Genomic DNA, 21,375 nt, shown 5'->3' with positions numbered 1-21,375 from the left:
CCACACTCCACTAGTGATGGCTCTACCTCCATCTGTTTTATGTCATTTGAGTTTTGTCTAAAATGTTTTCTTTAAAAACCAAATTTGGAAACCACTGCTTTGGTTAACAGCACACAATTTTCCAACGTCAACTAGGCTTGCAAGTATCAGAAGGCTGCAGATCTGTCCCTGACACGCACGCCCCGTGGCAAACACTACAGTTTCTGTTCTATGAACTTACTGTCTGCGTCAAAATAAAAGCGAAAGAAAGAGCTTGGCAGGACAGCTCAATTTTCATCCCTGTCTTTGCACAGTGGGAACTGTTTTTAAAGCTCTGGGCATTCATACCTGTGCTGCTTTTCACTAGCCTGCAGGACAGACAGCAAAGATTTAGATGAACCCGAATAAAAGCACGGCTCAAGCAGTCAGGACTGGAGAGTGGGGTGAAAACGTAAAGTGCACCTGGCGCTGAGGAATCACGATCCCCCTCGACTGCCAACCGCCTCTGCCAGGTACTCAAGGAGGAAGGTGAGGGACGCCCCCAACTCCTCAGGCTCTTCAGCCCTGTTCAGTTCTCCTGAGGAGTGAGAGCCCCTGAAACACCATTCAGCACTCTCGAGAAACTTTCACAAGTAATTTTAAAAATCAAAATGTAGGTTCAGAAATATAAATAAGGATTCAGAATTTAAGCTAAAATGACTCCTCTAAGAAGTGGATTTTGCTTTCACTTCCATTAAAAGCTATGAATCTCAGCACAGTCTCTATCAAAGCTAAGGGATCTATCACCAGCCCCTGAGGCTGGGTCAGTATGACTTATCAAAGGGAGAGTCTGCAGACACCTCTTCTCAAGACACTTTCAGGCTACAATCTGTAAATTAATCATGCTTGTTTCCACAGGCTGACTTTTCTGTTGGACTCTCTCCACTTCCTCTCGGCCCAATGTATCACCATTAACCCAGCAGAGCATATCATTTAAAGTCTCAGTGGTATACTGCTTGGGTTCAATTCCCAATTCCCCACTTTACTAGTTGTGTAATCTCAGGCAAGTTATTTAAAAAAAAAATCTCTCTATGCCTCAGTTTCTTTATCTGTAAAATGGAGATAATGTCAGAATCACCTCATGGAGCTGTTACAAAAAAATTAAATGAGATAAGGCATGCAAAGAGCTGACCAGGGTGGTCAGAGTAAGCATTTAATGGAGTTGGGTCTTATTATTAATAGCTATGGCTCTAGATTAGCTTTGAGGCCCATAGAGTCTAAGAACTGAGAAATCGGAGACGCTAATGCAAAACTGTTTTGAGAACACATCTGAGTTTCACCAATGGTATTACATTGCTAGTTAAGACCTAAGTGTTTAAAAAGTGTGAACTACTATCATAGAAATAAGCAGCAAGATGAATCTACACTGTCACTAAGTTATTCTGGTCAAGGTTCGAAGTTCCAGTATCCTACATTTTGTAAGTTCGTAAATCCAAACTTCTCAAGCACCATAATGAACCGTGAATCACAGTTACATTACAGAGAAAGGTCATTACAGAGAATACCTTTCCAGGTATTTGCTTCCAATGGCTGTGTTTTCCCATAACCTGTCCATCACAAGCTCTGTCATCTACCCTCCACGTCACTGCTTGTCACAACTCTCCCTTGTCCCCTTCCTAAAATAGACTCCAGGGCTGTGGCCCCCACCACGGAGACCCACGCTAGCCAGAAGGTGACCTTGCTGGTTCCCGGAACTGTTACTACACTCATATAACACATGTAAATGTCACACCCATCAGTGGAACAGGACTGCAGTGAGAGTGGCTTTGTTCTCATGAAAACGAAGAAGGATGCTTCATAAAGACCCAATAAAAGGAAATCACTAAAAACAAGTTTGCTGTAGATCAGGTGTGGTCAAAGCCTAAAAGATTCTACACTCATTGTTTAGCAAATGTCACAAGTTTTCTCGCTATTGATTACAAAAACAAACAAAAAAACACACACAAAACAGGTGTGGCTTATAAAAGGACAGCACTTCAGTAATCAATGCCCCACGCTCAAAGCAGAAGCCTCAGTGCTGCATAAAACTGGCAAATGAGTGTACTTTTACATGTTTTATGTTGAATTAAAATGCTTAAGGTAAATGTTTAAATGATTCTTCTGTGAGTCCCTGTTTTAACTGACTTTTAAAATTAACTGAACTATCTCCAGACATCTATCAGAGAGAGAATTTCTACTACATTAAAATAGTTTATGACTAAATTTACAACAAAACTTTTTCTACTGAATTGAAACTATAAACTAAACATTTTTTCATGTTAAAGCTGCACACAGAAAATTGTTTAAATATTTTATAACAGACAGAATGTTTAAGCAAATTATACAGAAAATAAAGTCAAGAGGAGGCTGAACATTGTCAAGAAACTTTGTTCTGTTTTGCTGGCTTCATTTGGTGTCCTCTGACTCAGAAGCAGTTCAGCATTTACCTAGTAAGTGTGGGTAAATTGTACTAACTTTAGAGATTCTAAGAAAATGAAATAAGAATATAAAACTCAAAGGCTGAGGAACTAGAACGTAATAGGAAAAACATCACAGTAGATGATGTGTGATGTTTTTAGCACAAAATTAATCAAAATCCACCTACCTGTTTTTGATGTGGTAATATATTGCGAGAGCTACACTGTAAAATAAAATGCAGAAGTTCAGTGTTTCATAAGCACATTCAAGATGTTATATATTATCTGGCATCAGTCTGACCATAAATATTTAAAATTTAAGTAAAAAATGACCCATCTGAACAGCCCCACTTAATTCACAATGCTGATTAAGAAAATGCATTCTTCAAAGTAAATCAATCAGGCACTTATTTTGAGCAATTATTAAATCTTTTCCAGAAACACCAAAACTTCAAGTGATATTCAGAAACAAATTTCTCTTTCTATCTGAAATCTTAAGCTTTCTTCACTTTAAAATATAGGCACTATGTAAAAAACAGGTGGTGAAATCAAACACCTCTAGAAGTCTCCAACTCAGCACCTGCTGTTTTAGAAAATTAGTGGTTTCTTTATAACTACCATCAAAATGTGAATATTACCCACAGTGGTTTGCCATTTTTTCTTTTAAATCAATAACCTCTTGGAAATCTGCCTAATTTATTCATTCATTTGCTGAATGGTAGTGTAACTCTTATTTGTAATACCTTAAAATTTTATTTTACATTTTAAAAGATCTGAATTTAATGAAGACATTCCTATCCCCTGAATTTTCTTCAAATAATGTTTTTCTGATTATAAAATGTGTTACATTCAGATTGAAGAAATTTTTGGAAAATAAAAAAAGTATACAGAAAAATAATTCCTCTGCCCAAAGATTATTACTATCAGCTTAAGATACAGAGGTATTTATTCGTATCTACCTAAAGCAAACAGGTTTGCATCCCACTTTTATCCTCCTCATTAACATTTTTCTTACCATTAAAGTGTTATTCAAAAACGTGACTTTAAATGGCTGACTATATTCCATTACATTGTTGAACAATTTATTAACCATCCCCCTACTATTGAACATTTAAGTTATTTTTAATATTTTTCCAATTATGATTAACACCATAATGAATATACCCACAGATAAATATTTGTGTGACCTATCACTATATTATTTCCATAAGAAAACATCCTGTACTTGGAATTACTTGCTCTAAGGTCATTAATAACTGTAAGGCTCCCCACATATACATCCCAGTATCTTTGCAGAAAAGCTGTACCAGTGTACTTCCCCACCAGTGTGTGTCTCACCTCCCCTTCACCAACACTCACCTTGAATGTTTTGAAAAAATGTTCTCCAACTGGACAGGTTAAAAGTGTAACCGTTTTCAATTTGAGTTTCTTTGATCACCTGTCAAGTTGGCAGGGTTATTCGTGTTGACTGCCCAGTTTTTTTTTATTATTTCCTCTTTTGCAACCTGTCTAGATCCTTCCACAATTTTTGTTTTACTTTAAAATGTATTGAGGAGGCCAAAAATTTATTTTTTAAGCTTCTAAGAACATAGCTAACTGGCTGCATCAGATTGTGTTCTCAGAGCACAGAAACTGCCATCCAGGGCACCAACATGGAGGTAGAGGGCTGGGTCCCAAACACCTCAGCTCACTCGGCGGCGGCACTCACTCAGAGACCTGGGCATGCACGCTGGACTCTGAGTAGCTCAGATGTTCACCCACGACTTAACATGACAATAGCTCATCTCTATCAAAAGAAAGCATCTCCTTCTAAATCTCTCTTTCCAGATCTATTAATTCAAACGATTTCAGCTAAGTGTTAAAAGTATCCCTGAGCAAATGTAATATATTCTCTTCCTCCTAACATCTTGAAAAGCATCTATGCTGATGAAGGAAAGTGGGGTGAAGGGACTTCAGACGTTTAAAAAATAATGGTACAGTTTTCAAAGTGCCTTCACGTACCTTAAAAGCCCTGCAATGGGAAATAATAAATGTTACTGATTCTATTTTATAAATAAGAAAATTCAGGTAGAGACACTAGATGTCGGGATTTCCGACTTGTATCATGGTTTTATGCCCTTTCATTCTATAATGCTGCCTCTAGAAAAAAGGAAGAAAGTACTGTTTTATTCATTTAACAGTCCTGCTGTGATGATTAAATTGAATGTTTCATATGATTCGGTTTGGTATAGTGATTACTTTAATTGCTTTGATTGATTGAGAAAAATATGGTCCCTGCTTCCCCTGTGAGGGAGCACATCACAGGAAAATCACCACTGCACTGAAGTCAGACCAGCTGGGTTTAAAAACTGGCTCCTTCATCAATTAGAGTTTATCCACCTCTCAGAGCCTTCAATTCCTCATCTAAAAAATTACAATTCAACCCACATCACAGAGTGGTTATTACAATCAAATGAAGTGTATAAAAGCATGATCTCAAATATAAAGTTCTAAAGCAAAGTTATTATTATTATTGTTGTTGCCCTATGAATAATTCCACCTCAAGAGGTCTTCCAGCTTCTGTAGATGGAGTGAAGGTCTTCAGGGCCCCAAGGTTACTGTCTCCCAGATCTCCAGAGCTGAAAGCAAGCTTGGACGTTATCATGACTCAGGCCTCCATAAAACACAGTGCCAGTCTGTAGGCCAATGTCCACTCAAGATCATGCCCCGGAAAGTGAGAAAACCAATCTGAGGACGCACGTGTTGGGCCCAGCTCCACAGGCCAGCTCAGTCGGTCATTGTGAAAGAAGTGACTGCCGGGGGGGGGGGGCAAAGGACAGTCAGCTGAAAACAGAATCAATTCCAGGCTTCAGGCTTTACTCCAAATGCCCAGCTTTGGAGGCCTGCTTATTCTGCCATGTCCTCAGAAAATGGTGAGGTCACCCAGGACAGGCTGGCCAGAGGGTTAGCTCAACTGCCCTTGCTGCAGAGCCAGGAGGGAAGGGGAGCTGGGAATGAAGAAATGCTATTTTCTTGATCAGGAAAACAAAACATGTTTCTGACCGTGGGCACTACCCTCGCTGTACTTCTCACCTAGAGCTAAGTCAGAGGTGCCGGGTTCTGGCGGGTGTACGAAGCTACTCTCGACCCTCAGGCCCGGGGCCGCAGATGGTGTGGGCAGCTGCGAGCGGCCCTCACTGCCCTCCCCCCATCCTCTGAGCACCATCCCCGTGCTCACACAGGATTCGGGGCCTGGGTCGGTTACAGCGGCACAGGGGTGGGTGGCAAACTCTAAATTCATACCACAGCCATTGGCCTTCAGGAGAAAGATGGGAAAATCAAGTTCTCAGAGAAGATATTATGCCTGTGAAAAAAATGAGCACAGAATCGTGCCCAAATGTGTCACACTGCTGCTGCTTCTCTTTGACAGTTAGAGCCACTCTCAACCCTCCACCCATTCCTGAACCAGAATTCGTAAATGTTTGTTCGTTTTGGCAATCCCCGATTTACAGAAGGGTTTTCTTTTCTTTTCTTGTTCTTTTTTTTTAATATGAATTTTATTTCAGAGGACTTTTGAACTCCTGGATTTCCATTCGGTTCTTTTGTAACCTTTCCCCTCCACCCCCACCCCAGCCGCATCACGTGGTTTGCAGGATCTGTTCCACAACCAGGGATTGAACCTGGGCCACGGCAGTGAAAGCCTGGAATCCTAACCGCTAGGCCACCAAGGAACCCCCCAGAAGGGTTTTCTTCTAAAATTAGCTTAGAAAGCTATTGTTAGAACCCAGAGCATTTTCTCCAAGGTCCTACACGGTTTATCAGGAGGCGAGTTCAGCCCACGAATGCTCACTCTGCCCACAGGAAGCTGAACTACTGATTAATGAGTTTGTATCAATTTTAACATCTTGGGACAGGAGGCCACAAGGGCCTTGGCAGGTGTAGGATAGGTTAGGCAGAATTTTAGAATAGGAGGGCCTTCAGACTTCCAATCTCTCTGCCCTTCATGACATTCGTTCTCCTCGTGCTGTCAAAGGCCCTGGCTGAAGTTACCCAGGCCAGCTAACACCTCAAAATGACCAGAACCAGGTCACGTGTGACATACGGGAATTTACAGGGAAGGATTCTGATGGTATTGCTACAATTAGGGCCCACCCTACCCAGCTCCCAGGTCCAAAATGTAAATTTTTAACAACGGCACATTTTAAAACAAATAAGCGACTGACTGAAGGCATCTCAAATCCGGGTGGTGTGGAGAAGCGTCCTCTGGACCAGGGAAGCCACAGCATCCACACTGGATGCCTCCTCTCGGCACTCAGCCATCATCACTGGCCCAGCTGTCCAGCTTCTTTTCCTCCCGGCATTAACCACAGGTTAAGCTTACAAGGGAACTCGAAGGCAGCTGTTCACTGACACCAGGGGTTCTCGGCCTTGGCCACCTATGAGAATCTCCCGGAGGGGTTGACATTCCAGATCCTGGATCTGCGGGGCCAGACATCACACCTCAGTGGGGCTCTAAGCCCTCGGGGGCCTTGCAGGTGTGGCGAGCTGGAACCACTGATTCACAGACCACACTTGTGACTGCGGAGCTTCTACCTCCCAGACTCCACACGGAAATATCAAATTGTCACCCAGATCTCCTACTGGGCCCCGGAGTGTCTGCATCACAACCAGTGGCAGTGTGAAGTCATCCCCAGGTGAAGCACTGAGCAACAGAGTCCGAGCCCCTGGAAACCCACAGCTCCCGCCAGTCCTGGATGGAGGGTCCCAGGCCCCAGGGAGGCGGGGCTCTAGGGCTCGAGCGGGTGCCAGGTGCCAGGTCTCCAGGCTCCTGCTTCCTGCCCCAGCACCTCCCAGACCCCGGCACAGAGCCCAGCCCCAGGGTAGGGCAGCTCGGCCAAGGGCAGGGTGGTGGAGCGAGGGCACATGCGGGCTCCCAGCCGTGAGCGCCCACTGTGTGTGGGGTGATGCCCGCTGGTCCCTCAACCACCAACGGAAGGAGGGAAGAAGCTACGTTCCCGTTTAGATCTTAGAAACAAGCTACCCATAGGGGAGAAGGCGGCCTCCCTCTAGGCGGGCCCACCTCCCACCTTCCGCCTGGAGGGGGCACCGTCCCCACTGCTTGGCAGGCCTGACTGCCATGTGTGGGCACACGCAGAACAGGGCTCTGAGGCCTGGACGCCTGGCCCACTGGAACACAAGAAGGGTTCTTATTTACAAACACAAACACTCACCGCACATGCTAACGTGGACTGCTGTTAAATGTGGACTCTTCTTAAATGAGTGCAGAGGCAAAATATCCCAGGTTTTTCATAGCTGAGCCAAAGGCCACAGACCCCAGCACCTTTATCAAGGCTTCCTACCACAATGCTAGTGGGAACATTTCGGGAAAAACCAGCATTCCATCCCTCCCACCTCCCCCTTGAAAATAAGAGAACTGAAACCACAAAGGGAAAAGATTTTATACGAAGACCGCCCCCCCTTTCCTCCCTTAAGCCCCATTTTACAGTAAGAGACCAGAGCGAGGGGGCTCACCCCACCCTCCCTGCTGGGGAGACAGCCAAGGTCAGAATCCCACTCTCCATGCTCCACGCAAATACACTTCCACGGTGCCAAGCCTGCTTTCTACTGCAACCCCACGTCAAAGTGGGACCCATTACATCTTGAAGGTAAAATACTAGCAGACTTACGCCAGGATGGCTTCAATAGGAGGTGGGAAGGTAGAAAGTATGCACAAAACTCAAAAATATGCTCTAACCTACATTTAAAATCACTGAAAAATTTGGCCTTTTTATGTAAATGGTAATATAGACAAATATTTTGAACACCCCACATTTTAACTCCCAAAATCACTTTTTAAAAAGACTTCTTGAATATGGCCTCCCCCTGCCCAATCTTACCACTCCCAGACCCCACAACCAACCAGTTAGCCATCAGGTTAAGGAAAAGAAAAGACATTCAGTTAAGGAAAAATGTGTATACCCACCATTTAATTGTATACTTGAGGTTTGGTTGACTGACTGTGCTATCATCTAGGAAAATAGTCGAGCAGGAACTGTATTTCCTTGCTATTTGTCCTGGAGGATGCTAAAAAACAATGGCAACAAGACAAGGACAATTAAACAGGGCTCAAAATTCTTCCAAGGAACATCATCCCCTTCACCTTGAGACCAGCCTATAGGGGAAAAGTGTCTTGGTGAGAAATGTTAACACTACCAGCAAGTACAGTACAAACCCACTTCCTTCCTACAATGAAATTCCATGTTCTTCCACAAAGAAAAGTCACCACCACCACTCCTGGCCCCCAACCTCCATCAGAAGAGTACACTCTCGCAATCGAGCATCAAAGCGTGTGCTGCAGAGTCCGTAAAATCACTGAGAAACAAGAAGTATGCGCTCATCACACCAATGAAAGCCCCTGCTGAAGGCGGCATCCTGGTTTGAGGCACCAGGATCAAAACAAGAGTCCACTGCACCCATTTTTTCTATTCTTCGGATACAGTCGATTTGGGGACCATGGAAAATGCAGCCAATGTTCATTTAGAATCTCCTAATCTTGAATTTCAGGAGGTGAAGATAAAAATAGGTGAAAGTTATCCGATGCTTTTGAAAATACTACCAATGTATAAGCTTCAGGTAGGGTGCCTGTGCAGTCTCATGCCTGGTTTTTTCACAGCTACATAAATTCGGAGCTCTTTGGAAAACTTCAGAACTAAGATCTACTTCTGAAATATACTGTTAAAGAACAAAGAATTTAAAGAATTCAAATTACACTCGGATGACATCTAATTGAATAGTAAGTCGATTTTTGGCAATTATGTGGGCAATATGATTAGTAGACATCAATCTGGATAATTCTAGCTCAAAGCATGTTAGAAAAAAAATAATAAAATCATCCAAACAAGTCTCCACTTGCCTGGTGTTATGCTGACAATCTGTCATTTTCAGCAACCAAAAAAGATAATTCCTTAAGGATAACAACACTGCCTGCCTCACATGCCCACCCCCAACGAAGCCCTCAGTATCCATGGTTTATGAACATGAAGGGAGCTTTAAAGCCCATCAGAGACCAAATGCCCTGTTCGATACTTTTAACATTTACTTCTTATTTAATAAGGTTTCCCGGGACTTCCCTGGCGGTGCAGTGGTTAAGAATCTGTCTGCCAATGCAGGGGACACGGGTTCGAGCCCTGGTCCGGAAAGATCCGACATGCCGCGGAGCAACTAAGCCCATGTGCCACAACTACTGAGCCTGCGTGCCACAACTACTGAGCCCACGAGCCACAACTACTGAAGCCTGTGTGCCTAGAGCCCGTGCTCCACAACAAGAGAAGCCACCACAATGAGAAGCCCACGCACCGCAAGGAAGAGTAGCCCCTGCTCACCACAGCTAGAGAAAGCCCGTGTGCAGCAACGAAGACCCAACGCAGCCAAAAATAAATTAAAAAAAAAAAAAAAAAAAAGAGCAAATCTCCCAAAGAGGCAAAAGCAAGGTTTAGAGTATTTAAAATTTCAGTTCCTGGATCACACTCACTTCATTCCTTGACTTCTATGGCTTAATACTCATGAAAAAACTATATCCATACTTAAAACACTGGAAAGACTTTCATCAGTTTTGCTATTGAACTTGGAAAAGTATACAAAATTTACCTATAAATCCAATGAGCAATAACAATAATAACATCAACATAGTCAGCTGTTGCTAAAATCAGTTTGCAGATCACCTTCCCGTTCAGTCTACCACGTGAACAGGTAGACAGGAGTCATTCTACGAGATCGGAGAACTAAGACGTCAAGGCTTTTTCAAGGCCCCCCATTTATCAGGTGGTAGATCTAGGGCTTGAACAAAATTCTTTTGGCTCCAAGTCCAGCTAACAATGTGACTCTTGCTTAACTGATAAATAACACTCTCTAGTTACTTTATTCCTTTCACAAAGTTTTTACAGCTATCACCTGTCTCAATATTAAGACAAATACTGTGATTGTTTTGCTGAGGGTAAGGGAGGCTGGCCATTCAACTCCTGATTCATTCTGTTTTAGTATCTTTTTTTTTTTCCCTTTAACTTAGAATGATCAATTCACTTTAGGCATGCTGTCGTCGAGGGGAGGAGGATGTTACAGAAAAATTAGGCCAAAGCAAAAGGCATGAGTTTCCCCTAAGTTTCCGGGGGGTTGATTCCGGACTCCCAGCCACCTACAATGCCACCCACAATTTATAATCAGAGACTTTCACATTTTAATTAAAAGATTCATTAATTAGCTAACCAAAACGTCAGCAAATTTTAAATAAACTACAAACTTTAAATAAAGCCCTTTACACAAGCCTTTCTAAAATACCTAAGCATCTCTATTGTAATGTATTAAATTTTCCTATAACTGTTGATCTAATTACATCTAAAACACAGGTGCTGATTAGAATATTAATCTTTATAATTTGCCCTAGCTCAGCTTACTGTTAAAAGTCCCCCAAGGGGTTTATCCTCAAATGGTTTCAAGCTTTAAAATCTATAATAATTCTTTTAGAAGCAGCCTCCTTTTACTTTTTAAGTCTCTCTCGGCAAATTCACAGCCAGGGAAAGGCCCCCTCTTTTCCAGCCAGGGGTTCCTTCTCTACTGCCCTATCCCTGGCGACTGTTCCCAAAGTCAGCTTCTTTCACTTGCTAACATGTGCTGCTGGCTAACGTGTTTCTGGAGCCAGAAAACCCTTGTTTCTCTCCACCTGGTGGAAGTTATTTCCCTGTTGTGATCATCTTCCCTCACCTCTCCTTAAATGGCTTACCTATGGCCACTGCTTTTTAGCAAATAGCAGCCTCTTCGTAGATTATCTTAGCAACATGTACTAAGCAGGTTATTCAGACACTTAAAGGAGAAATTAAAGAAACAACGTCCCTCACGATAAAGCAAATAAAAACCAAGAAGGTTTTATAAATAAGGGCAAAGTATAACGGTCATTCCAGAGTTCAACAACAAATTAAATTACAGATTTTAGTTGGGCCCAAATTCAGAAAAGAGTGTTCCCTCTGACTTCAGATAAATAAGCTAAACAACTTCTGTCCAGGTGGGGCTTGGCGGGACCATCTGAGAAGCACAGAGGAGGAGAGCTGGGAGGGCAGCTCTGGAGCCAGTCCCCTGGGCCTCAGTGCTGGCTCCACCGCTCATCTGGCTGATTCTTTGTGCCTCACTTTCCTCATCTGGAAAATGGGAGTGATAAAATAGTACCTCCCAGGTGTGGTTATCGAGTACACTAAACCAATTAGAACAGAGCCTGGCACAAACGTGGTAAAACACTCAATAGACTGTACTGATTATTATTATTGCTACTTATCTTTTCTCTATTGCTCTAACTTATGACACCCAAGTGTCCCCAAACCTAAAAAGCACAGCTGGTTTATTAGCCTAATTGAAGCTGCAGGTACTTTCACTCAAATTCTATTTCAGTTGGTTGCAACGGCACATTCCAATGGCTCTTCCTGTAGTGGGCAGAGCTGAAATGCTACTCTGCAATGTGGTCTGCAGGGTTATGCTGCTACCCTGGTCGTCTGCTACATAAGGCAGCACAGAAATTTCTTTTATAGGAATAAGCACACCTGAGCACATTCCAACAACTGTGTGCTTCCACTTTTTGTGTCGGGAGGTGAGAGGGTTCACAGGGGAAAGAGGACACTCTGAGTCAGGATGCACAGCATGGGGCAGGTCACTGGGACTGTGCACACCGCAAAGCGTGAGGTCAGCAACAGCATGTGAGACAGATGTGCAGACTGGCACGAGGAGGGCGCAGCTCTGCCCACGAGCCACCCTCAGAACTGCCTCTCCCTCCAGCCCACTTTAAAGGGGCTGCAGTGACCAGCGGAGGCGGTCTCCGCCCCACCCTTCCTCTTGTCTGCAGGCTCCTCGGCTGACCTGCTAATGAGGGGGGAAGTGTTCCAGTGCACCCAGCAGGCGAAGAAATGGGGGTGAGGGTTTACGGAAGGAGTTCTTCAAATCTCTCAACGCTCTATGTCCAGGTTTATACAGCTTTCAAAAAATAAAAAAGGGCACGGTAATGTTCAGTGCATTTTCCTTAAGACATAGCTTGTAATTTCACAGATGCTTTACACTGATTCTTCAAAACTTGAGAGGGCCAGGGAAGAGGCCACTGCTTTAAGAATCTGATAAAAACTACAGACCTTCTCTTTGACCCTTAGAACATGGTTCACGCACATATATACTGACATTGCCCAAGAAGGCATCACCAGTCTCCCACGGGCCGAGCGTGGAGGCCCTTGAGTGCAAGGGCCTGGCTATGAATTTCTTTCCAACTGCATTTTGTCCATATTTTCAAAGGGCAGAAAAGACAATATTATGGCTTTAAGTCTGTTTAGCACAAAGCTTCAGGGCCAAGTACTTCAAGTTCTACAAATACTTAAATGCAGGCAGTCTAGAAATCCTGAGAAAACCCCCCTGAGAAGTCAAATACTTCAATCCTGTTCTCGATATGAGAATCGACAGCACGCTTGTTTGGTAACACGCCTACTTCATCAAGGGGCAGAAGTTTACAGGGCAAGGAGGTTGTGGCTCTAACTCTCCTGGTGGCTGGGCGCCACAGTCCTGGGGGTGCAGGTTGGGGTCGTCATGGGGCAGGGGTGGAAGGAGGCTGGCTGCACCCGCTGCTCAAGGAAGAAAGATCAAGTATCTTTGATGCCTAGCCAGCAGGTCAGGGAGATGCTGCTCAGAATGGCCAAAAGACTAGAGCTGGATTTTTTAAAAGTTAAAGTGTTGTCAAATTTATCCTTTCTTAGAGCGTCGAAAGAACGTGCAGACTCCACTGGACCTATAAACAATGAGGGAGAGGAAAGAGTGTGTAGAGGCAGACAGCCTCGTGGAAAACACCTGTACGCTTATTCAAATGGGACTGAGTTAGGAGAGCAAGCAAGTCTCCTGGGGGAGCGGGTAGGAGGGAAGGATTAGAAATGTAGAAGAAGTGCTCCCGTGGACCTGAGTGGGGTCTGCTGCCGTATCGTCCACACACATCTTCCCAGGATCGGCAGCTGTCTGGGGCTTCTGGACAAACACTGGCCCCGGGGAGAAATGCCAAGCCGTGCTCGTCCAGTCACAGACCCCACAGAGCATGAGTGCACTGCAGCGTTCTTCACATTCTTCCATGTGCGAACAAGATTCACGGACCATTTCCCCATCACAGACACAGTATGACAGCTCTCTGCGCTGGACAGTCATTATGAAGAACACAGGGAAACAGCTCCACTTACATGGTTAATGAAGAGACTCTTGCGTTTTTCTCTCACTGTGAAAACAAAAGATGCAACAGAAATGTTACTCGCCTGCGTGCCAAACCCTTGCAGGCTGTTGAGGACGGGCCTCTGCGTCAAGGTCCCATCCTTCCACCAACCAACGTGCCCAGATGCTCAACTTACTACATAAGAAATGCAACCTGCACAAATGCAGATCTGACCTCAGCTAGCTAACAGAGCAAAACCTAAACCCAGTGACAACATGGCACCCAACAAAATCACTGCAGCCATAGTTAACTGAGGGGTAACAGCTTTCTAAGAACTAAATAAAGTAGCAACTAGTAAATCTCATAAAACTTGCATGCATCCACTAATTTAAGATGATCAACAGATAACAGGACTATTTATTTCGAACCCAACCAGACCCATAAACGTCCATACTATTTGGGTGAAATATGATAACAACAATACCCATAACAGCATTAAAATACAGGACAGTGTATGTCGGAAGCATTATTGGTCATGGAATCCAATTACTCTCCGTGCTGGTGCAGGGGAGGAAAACCGGCTTCTGTGGAGGCCGCCCAGAGCATCCTGCCCCCTCAGGGAGGCTGATCCAACTCACAACAAAAACACCGCCCCTTCTGAAATGCTGTTCTCACGCTGCTGTGTGCGAGGTGTGGTCTGCACCCAGCCTTCCGTGCCCCAGATTCCAGTGTTTCCCAAAATGGGGGCCCCTCAGCCCCAAAGATGTAGAAGGGGGAAAGGGAACCCAGAGGAGCTTTTTGACAATGTAGTAACGTTGAATTTTGCATTTTCTTTCCTGAAGACTTACTTTTGAGAATATATACTAATCAATCAACACAGGTAATGAGCAGGTCACTGGAGAGGACAGAGATATATTTAAATCAAAAGGGAAGCTAGGAACACTAGTTGCGAGTGTTCGAGGAAAAGGGCAGATGGGGCTCTTTCATTCAACCTGGATTTGATTCCCCGTCCGTGCCTGGCAAGGAGATGAGGCTGCTCTAGAGGGCGCATGAACGCTGGTGCTTCCCCAGGCTCCCGAGCGCGTTGGGTTAGACCAGGCGCCTCCAGATGACAAGAGCAGTGGATACAAGTGACAGTCATTCACATGGCTGGTAAAGCCTTTCAGGTGTACTTCCCAGAAACTCGAAAGTGCGGAGCTCCTACAACCAGGTGAGAAACTCTTTGGCAAATAAGTGGACTCCAATTCCTTACTGTCAACAAAACTGAACACTGAACTGCAGCTATTAGGAATTATTTTGGATGATAAATCCCTTGGAGTTTTTTGACATATAAACCAAATAGAGTAGAAAGAATTTAGTGATTAACAAAACTCCTTCCATCCCCACCTATTGATGTGTATAAACAAAACTCTTCAGCACTTACACATCCATAAAAACAAGAAGATCTGATGACTAGCACCTCGTTCCAGCTACATATAATAGTCATACACAGAAACATCTCAGTAAGAAATGTTTTTCCAAAAATTATTTCACTTTTCTGTTTAATAGTTATTCATAAACATTTTAATGCTTGTATTGTTTTGATCAACTGGGAACTAACAATAATGATACCACAATCCAGAATTTATTTTTAACACTGAGAGACTTATAATTATGAGAAATAAAAATTAAATTCAAGTGAGATCCATATTTTCATAGAAGTATGATAGTGTGACAAGTGAGTTTTAGAAATCGAATATATTACATTAGGATAAAATTCTATGAAGAAAATGGCACGGAAATGCAAGTTCAAGATGAAAGGAATGATATGAAATTTCCAACTGTTAAAGAAGAGCGTGTTCATACATTTTTAAATGACTGCTGATGGTGGATTATCAAATCACCATGGTATTAAGATATTATTTGAAACATTTTTTAAAAGAGGGACAGTTTTATTTTAAAATACCAATGTTTACATCAGAAATTACATCCTTTGATAGCATGAAAAATTGGTATGGCCAACATAAAAATGTTTAAAGGAGCTCATAGTTTTTAAAAGTTATTTTCCATGGTTTATAGCATGAAAATCAGCAGCATAAGAGCTTTAGGCTCCTACGGGTTCTTCAATATCTCACTGCAAAAGCATCCCCTGTGGAACCTGGGAAGCTGTGGGGAGACACACAGAGTGACTGACGGGGAACCAGAGAGACAGGCACCCTAAACAGGGCACCCAGGACCATGATAAAGAGAACTGGGACCCTCACAGGCACAGGGTTTGGCTGCCTGCAAATGTCTGACTAAAGGAGAACTAAAAGGCTGGTCCTCTCATCATGCAGGAGTTCAACACTGCCAGGAACAAAAGCAGGACCCCAAAGAGAGGAAGGAAGGCCACAAAACGCTTCTCAATGTCAGTGTTTCTGAATGACTGTGCAAAGAAAACCAGAGCTCATATTTTAATTTCTGAATTTTAGTCTTTCTACTTTGGCTTCAAGTCATTCAAGGGACAAGTTGCTTTTATTCCTTTAAATATTTCAAGGAACTCCTGAAAAACACACAGATCACACATTCACACACACACACACACACACACAGGTTTTCATTTTTGTCCAACTTCTTTCTTAAGGCAAAGAACTTTTCTAAAAACCAAACTAATTAAAATAAAAAAAATACACGTTGACTGTTTTCTCCTAATACTTAAAAGAGTAGGCTCTCCTGTCTTTGAAAACAGCAAATTAAAATGGAATAGAAAAGGAAAAGACAAAATCAACTGCAATTCTCCCCCACAAGCAGAAATGAGAGCACGAAAAGACCACGCTGAGCAGACTAATCTCTCACAGGCACCTCCTCTCCCACTACAAGGAGCCCTTGGTCCCTTCTTTGTTGAGTGGTTCTCATACAAAGAAAGTCCACACTGACATCTCATATGTGTGAGGAAATGACCGAGAGAGCAGTCCGTTGGGCTTGGGACAGGACCTCCCTAACTTCAGCCAGCTGGGGAGGTCTGATTAGGAACGCCTTCCGTGATCACAGTCAGCCCAGCCTAAATCTCTTTGCTATTCAGAGGGAAAAGGAACTTAACAGCCAGGAAGCTCCTAATGACTTAATGCAGGCACATCTAAAGCAGAATCACGGAACAGCTGGTGGCAGGGAGCGTGGCAGGCAGAGCCTGGCTGCCAGGCCGAGTGCTGAGGAAGGAAGGAGGACGAGGGTCTTCAGAGCAGAGAGCTGTGAAGGCCGTGGTCCGGGCAGAGCTGCCCCAGCATAACTGCCATGGCCCCATCCATGGTCTCCCACCCAGAAGCCTATCCTGAACTGCAAAGGAGCACATCGACCTCAAGAAGAGATCACCAGATTCAAATGAAAATGTGTGCTTATAAGCTCACATTACAACACTTCTTCCAAGGTTGGGGTCAGGGGGGCACAACTGGAGCACGTGGAACCCACAGGTTTTAACTGCTCTAGTACTCCTGGAAGTGGAGGGAGTGCTGCAATGGCAATGGAAGTTGACCCAAGTGAAGACAGATCACAATCCAATCAAGAATGTCTCCTGGCTTTGTCTTTTCCTCCTTTCAACCACCTAGGGTGAACACATCCTCTGTATCAGGCAGAGCAAGGCAAAGGGATACTGAGATCCAATAACACACGTTCCGTTCCCTCCAGGAGCTCGTTGGTGATCACATGAGAAAATAGTTTTAAATACCACAATATGGTTCAGATATGAAGAAACTATTCACAGGCTACCCTCAGGACCACTTAATCTAGCCTGAGGGGTCAAGAACACCTTCAAGGAGGAAGTGATAGCAGAAATGAGCCTTGAAGACTGAAGAGATGAGCTGTGTGGAAGACAGAAGGGAAAACCCAGCTAAACGCAAAGAAGCAGGGGGCGAGTGGCGCCCTGAGGTGCCGCAAGCGATCCAGCGTGGCGGACACAGTGCAAAAGGAGACAGACTGGAAACGACGGCGGAGCACGGACCTCCAACGGCCTGTATATCACGCTAAGCCGTTTGGAGTTTAACATCAAGGCAACTGGGGAACCACAAAAAAATTTTAACAAGGAAGTGACATAATCAGATCTGATTTACAGAAAGTCTCTTTACCTAGCAGCAGCGTAGACACAGGACTGGGAAGGGAAAAGGTCAAAGGCCAGGCCAGAGGCTGCGGCAGGAATCTAAGTGAGAAATTATGGACGGAGGTGGCAGCAACAGGCATGGGAAAGAGTAGTCAGATTAAGGTGACACTGAAGAGGTAAAAAGTGATACACTTTCGATTAACCTGGATGCAATGGTGGCTGATGTTTAACAGATGCCTTTTAAATAAAAGAAGAAGAAGAAGAATGCCCTGACTTGTAGCATTTGCCAATTTCCATGCTGTAAACACTGCCATCATGGCTGTTTTGAACTCCTGGCCTGCTGTCACTGATCCTGGAGCTGGAAGAAACGAGCATGGTCGGCTCCAGCACCACAGCCAGCAGGCAAGCACCAGAAGAGGGAAGGGCCTTCTCTGGTCTGGGGAGAGGGAAAGGCAGGAGGTGAACCCCAGTTACTAAGTTCTGTTTGGGACACACTGAGTTAGAGGAACCAATAGCCTTCAGTGTAAAAGATGTCCAGCAGCCAGTTGGACAGACGGAGTTTGAATACTGCAGAGCAAAATCTGGCTGGACATTCTAGTTGACATGGAAGCCGCAAGGAGCTGTACGCAGGCCAAAAAGATAAGAGGGTAAAAGCACATAACCCTAGAAAACACTAACATCAGAGGGATAAATGGAGAAGCCGATTAAGATGTCTGAGAAGCACCTTAAAGAAACAGGCGGTTTCTCAGGACCCATTTCCAAATAGCCAATTCTCTGTGATCAACTCACCAAAGAATGAAGTCTTTAAAGTTACCAACTTTACCTATTTTAAAAAAACCTATTTCTTTTCATCATCTATAAGGCAAGTGTTCATTAGTTGGACTTGTCTTCAGCGATATGGCCTGTGTGAGCAAGTGCCACACGAGAGCAGGAGCCACCGGAGGCCGAGTCCTCAGCAGCCTCAGCGGTCACACCACAGAATGGCGGGAGGGAGGAGGAGGCCAGTGGGAAAGCAAAGGGAAAGGGAAGGAGGAGGCGGCACCAGGGCTTTCACTCGGCAGGTGGGAGACAGTGTCAGTTATTTTTCCTTTTCTTGTTTTTAACCTGTGAGACCCAAGTAGGTTTACACTGAAAGGAAAGAGCCAGCACTTGAGAAACTGAAGCAAAAAACAGGAGGATCAGAGTCACTGATACCCTGATGATCCAGACAGGAGAGGAAGGGAACAAGAGGTGGAGCAGAGGTGAAGGGGAAGCTACAAGTCCCTGACTCACACCTGGGGACGCTGTTAGGTCAGAGAATCCTGCCATCCCTCTCCCGGTGGCAACCAAGGTATGTGTCATCTACTTAGAGGCTCTAATGCCATTCCACACAAATCTAGGTAGAAAAGTTTCTGACTGATGTTGGTCTGTACCCTAAATTCACAGGAAGCAAGAACCGAATATGAAAATATGCCAGTCGTGTAACTTGTTTTCACAGCACTACATTCAGCGCAAAAAACTGCTTCTGATTCCCATTTTTCATTGTCCCAAACCCTCACCCCATCGCCACTTTCCTGCCTGGCAATACCTACCCCTCCCAATGGGCTCCCACTTCACCAGGTGAAGAAAAAATGTCTTGTTTTGTTTTTACCCAATACGTTCTAAACTTATTTCACAAGTATGTGATACCCACGATGACTTATTCTCACTCTTGGAAACACTGTTTTTTTAATAAATGCACCAAATTCTCTCAAATCAAGTCAGTGGCCTGCTTAATTAAAGAGCGCCAATATTGTATCAGCATTATACTACATCAAAGTTGTCACCTAACCATAACTGAGGAGTTATCAGTTCTTATAAATGAACTTACTGTCTTAAATATGTTTATTTTTTAGTCAGTTTAGGACTCTGTCAAAGTTAGAGCTGAGCAATTTGCCAAAAGAGTCAGGGCTAGAATCACTAGGGCTCCAGCACTGTAATATAACATCTTCATCACTGTATCATCATTTAACAAATTCCTCCCACTACTCTTTTTTTTTTTTTTTTTTTTTAAATTTATTTATTTTTGGTTGCGTTGGGTCTTCATTGCTGTGCAAAGTCTTTCTCTAGTTGTGGTGCTCAGGTTTCTCCTTGCGGTGGCTTCTCTTGTTGCAGAGCACGGGCTCTAAGAGCACAGGCTCAGCAGTTGTGGTGCACGGGCTTAGCTGCTCCATGGCATGTGGGATCTTCCCGGACCAGGGATCGAACCCGTGTCCCCTGCACTGGCATGCGGATTCTTAACCACTGTGCCACCAGGGAAGTCCCCTTCCACTACTCTTTTCTACAGGAATCCAACTGAGAGACTGTGTTCACCATACTGTGTGTTTTCTCTCTCCTTTACAGTGAGATTAGCCAAGGGCTGAAAAGAGTGGAAAATCCCCCAGGAGAAATTCCATGCCACAGAACAAACTGGTTAGCAGGAGTTTGACAGAAAGAAAACATCTACCCCTAGTGTACAGGCTCAATTCGGCTCTCAAATGACACAACAGAGACAATGGCACTTTAATTTAGGGTTATATTATGCCTTCTTTTACATACTAATTCTTCTGATCTTTAGAGAATTTATGCAAAGATCAATTTTTAAAGGAAAATTTCTGATTCTCGGAGTAGAAACTACTTAGAACCAATCCAGCTGATTGGCAAAATGAGGACAGCTGCTTCAAACAGTAAATTCTAAAAGCATAACTATAAAATAAAGAAACCCCTAGGAAACCACCACCAAACAATATCCTTAGGGGTCACTAAAGGGGATTCTATTTTTATCCTGGGAAATCAAGACAGGCTAGTCGCCACCATAAGTCTTCTTTAAAAAAAAAAAGAAAGAAGCATAAATATATCAGTAACCTACCGTCCGTCTGAGATTTACTGAGGAATATTGTGCTGGCCCGAGGATGGTCTGAAGGATTGAATTCCATGTTCAAATCTTTAAAGAAAGAAAAAGAAAATATATGAATATCCATCTGATAACTAAAGGGAGTCAAGACTTTCAATCTTAAATTACTAATACATTCAAGGATTCTGGAAAAAACCAACAGTTACTGTGCTAACAGATTCTTCTAGGTTCAACTGAGAACACTGCTATTTAGAAACTTGAGAAAGTCATACAAAAAAATTAGACACTTGGCTGGAGATCTATTAGCCGAAAACTCCATTTTCTTTTTAGAAGTCTGCTCTGCACCCAGGATACTACAGCATAGCAGGACAAAGTCCTAACACGTAATTAAGGAGAGTTATGTGCTACAACTGATTCATCTAAACCCCCAGTTAAGCGAGTGATATTTCCTTGTTAAAGTGACGAAAACAGAATACCTCAGCCAAATCGGCATCGACACACTCTGCTTAATCAAGACTGTCCTTTTCTGAAAACTTAATCCTTTAGAGCAAAAGCTCAAGTTGGCCATCTGTGGGCATAACCTGGGCCATGGGTGTAAGTTTTGTTTGACTCATTCATTTTCTTTCCTTTGTAAAAAATTTGAGCCAATAGATAATGATTTTTACATTTCAAACACAGACCACAAAGCAAAAAAGAAGGTCTGTGTTTCCAGCTTCTCTTGAGAAATCAGATCATTGGCAACACCAGGCCCCACCACAGCAGTCACAACTGGCAGGACCTGAGACCCCAGCGCCCCCAAGCGCCCAGTCCTCACCCTCTGCCTCACTTCGTACCCCTTCTTCCCCCACTGGCAAGTGGCTCTGTAATCCTG

At 43.8% G+C, this 21,375-nt stretch overlaps 1 protein-coding gene across 3 annotated transcripts in view; it reads right to left on the bottom strand.

Moving 5' to 3' along the window:
* CCNY (cyclin Y) overlaps positions 1–21,375 on the bottom strand; it is a 126,250-nt gene that overhangs the window by 10,993 nt on the left and 93,882 nt on the right. For all 3 annotated transcript variants that reach the window (XM_029239022.1, XM_029239024.1, XM_029239023.1), the window contains exons 2-5: positions 20,520–20,594; positions 13,637–13,671; positions 8,377–8,477; positions 2,603–2,638 (exon numbers count right to left, since the gene is read on the bottom strand). In XM_029239022.1, coding sequence (XP_029094855.1) covers positions 2,603–2,638; positions 8,377–8,477; positions 13,637–13,671; positions 20,520–20,594 — 247 coding nt within the window. The remainder of the gene's footprint in view (positions 1–2,602; positions 2,639–8,376; positions 8,478–13,636; positions 13,672–20,519; positions 20,595–21,375) is intronic.

The sequence above is a fragment of the Monodon monoceros genome, unplaced genomic scaffold (assembly GCF_005190385.1).
Source record: "Monodon monoceros isolate NGI ecotype Baffin Bay Population unplaced genomic scaffold, NGI_Narwhal_1 Super_Scaffold_21, whole genome shotgun sequence".
Taxonomy (NCBI): Eukaryota; Metazoa; Chordata; class Mammalia; order Artiodactyla; family Monodontidae; genus Monodon; species Monodon monoceros.
Note: the sequence above shows the minus strand (reverse complement) of the source record. Positions and strands in the feature narration are given on the sequence as shown.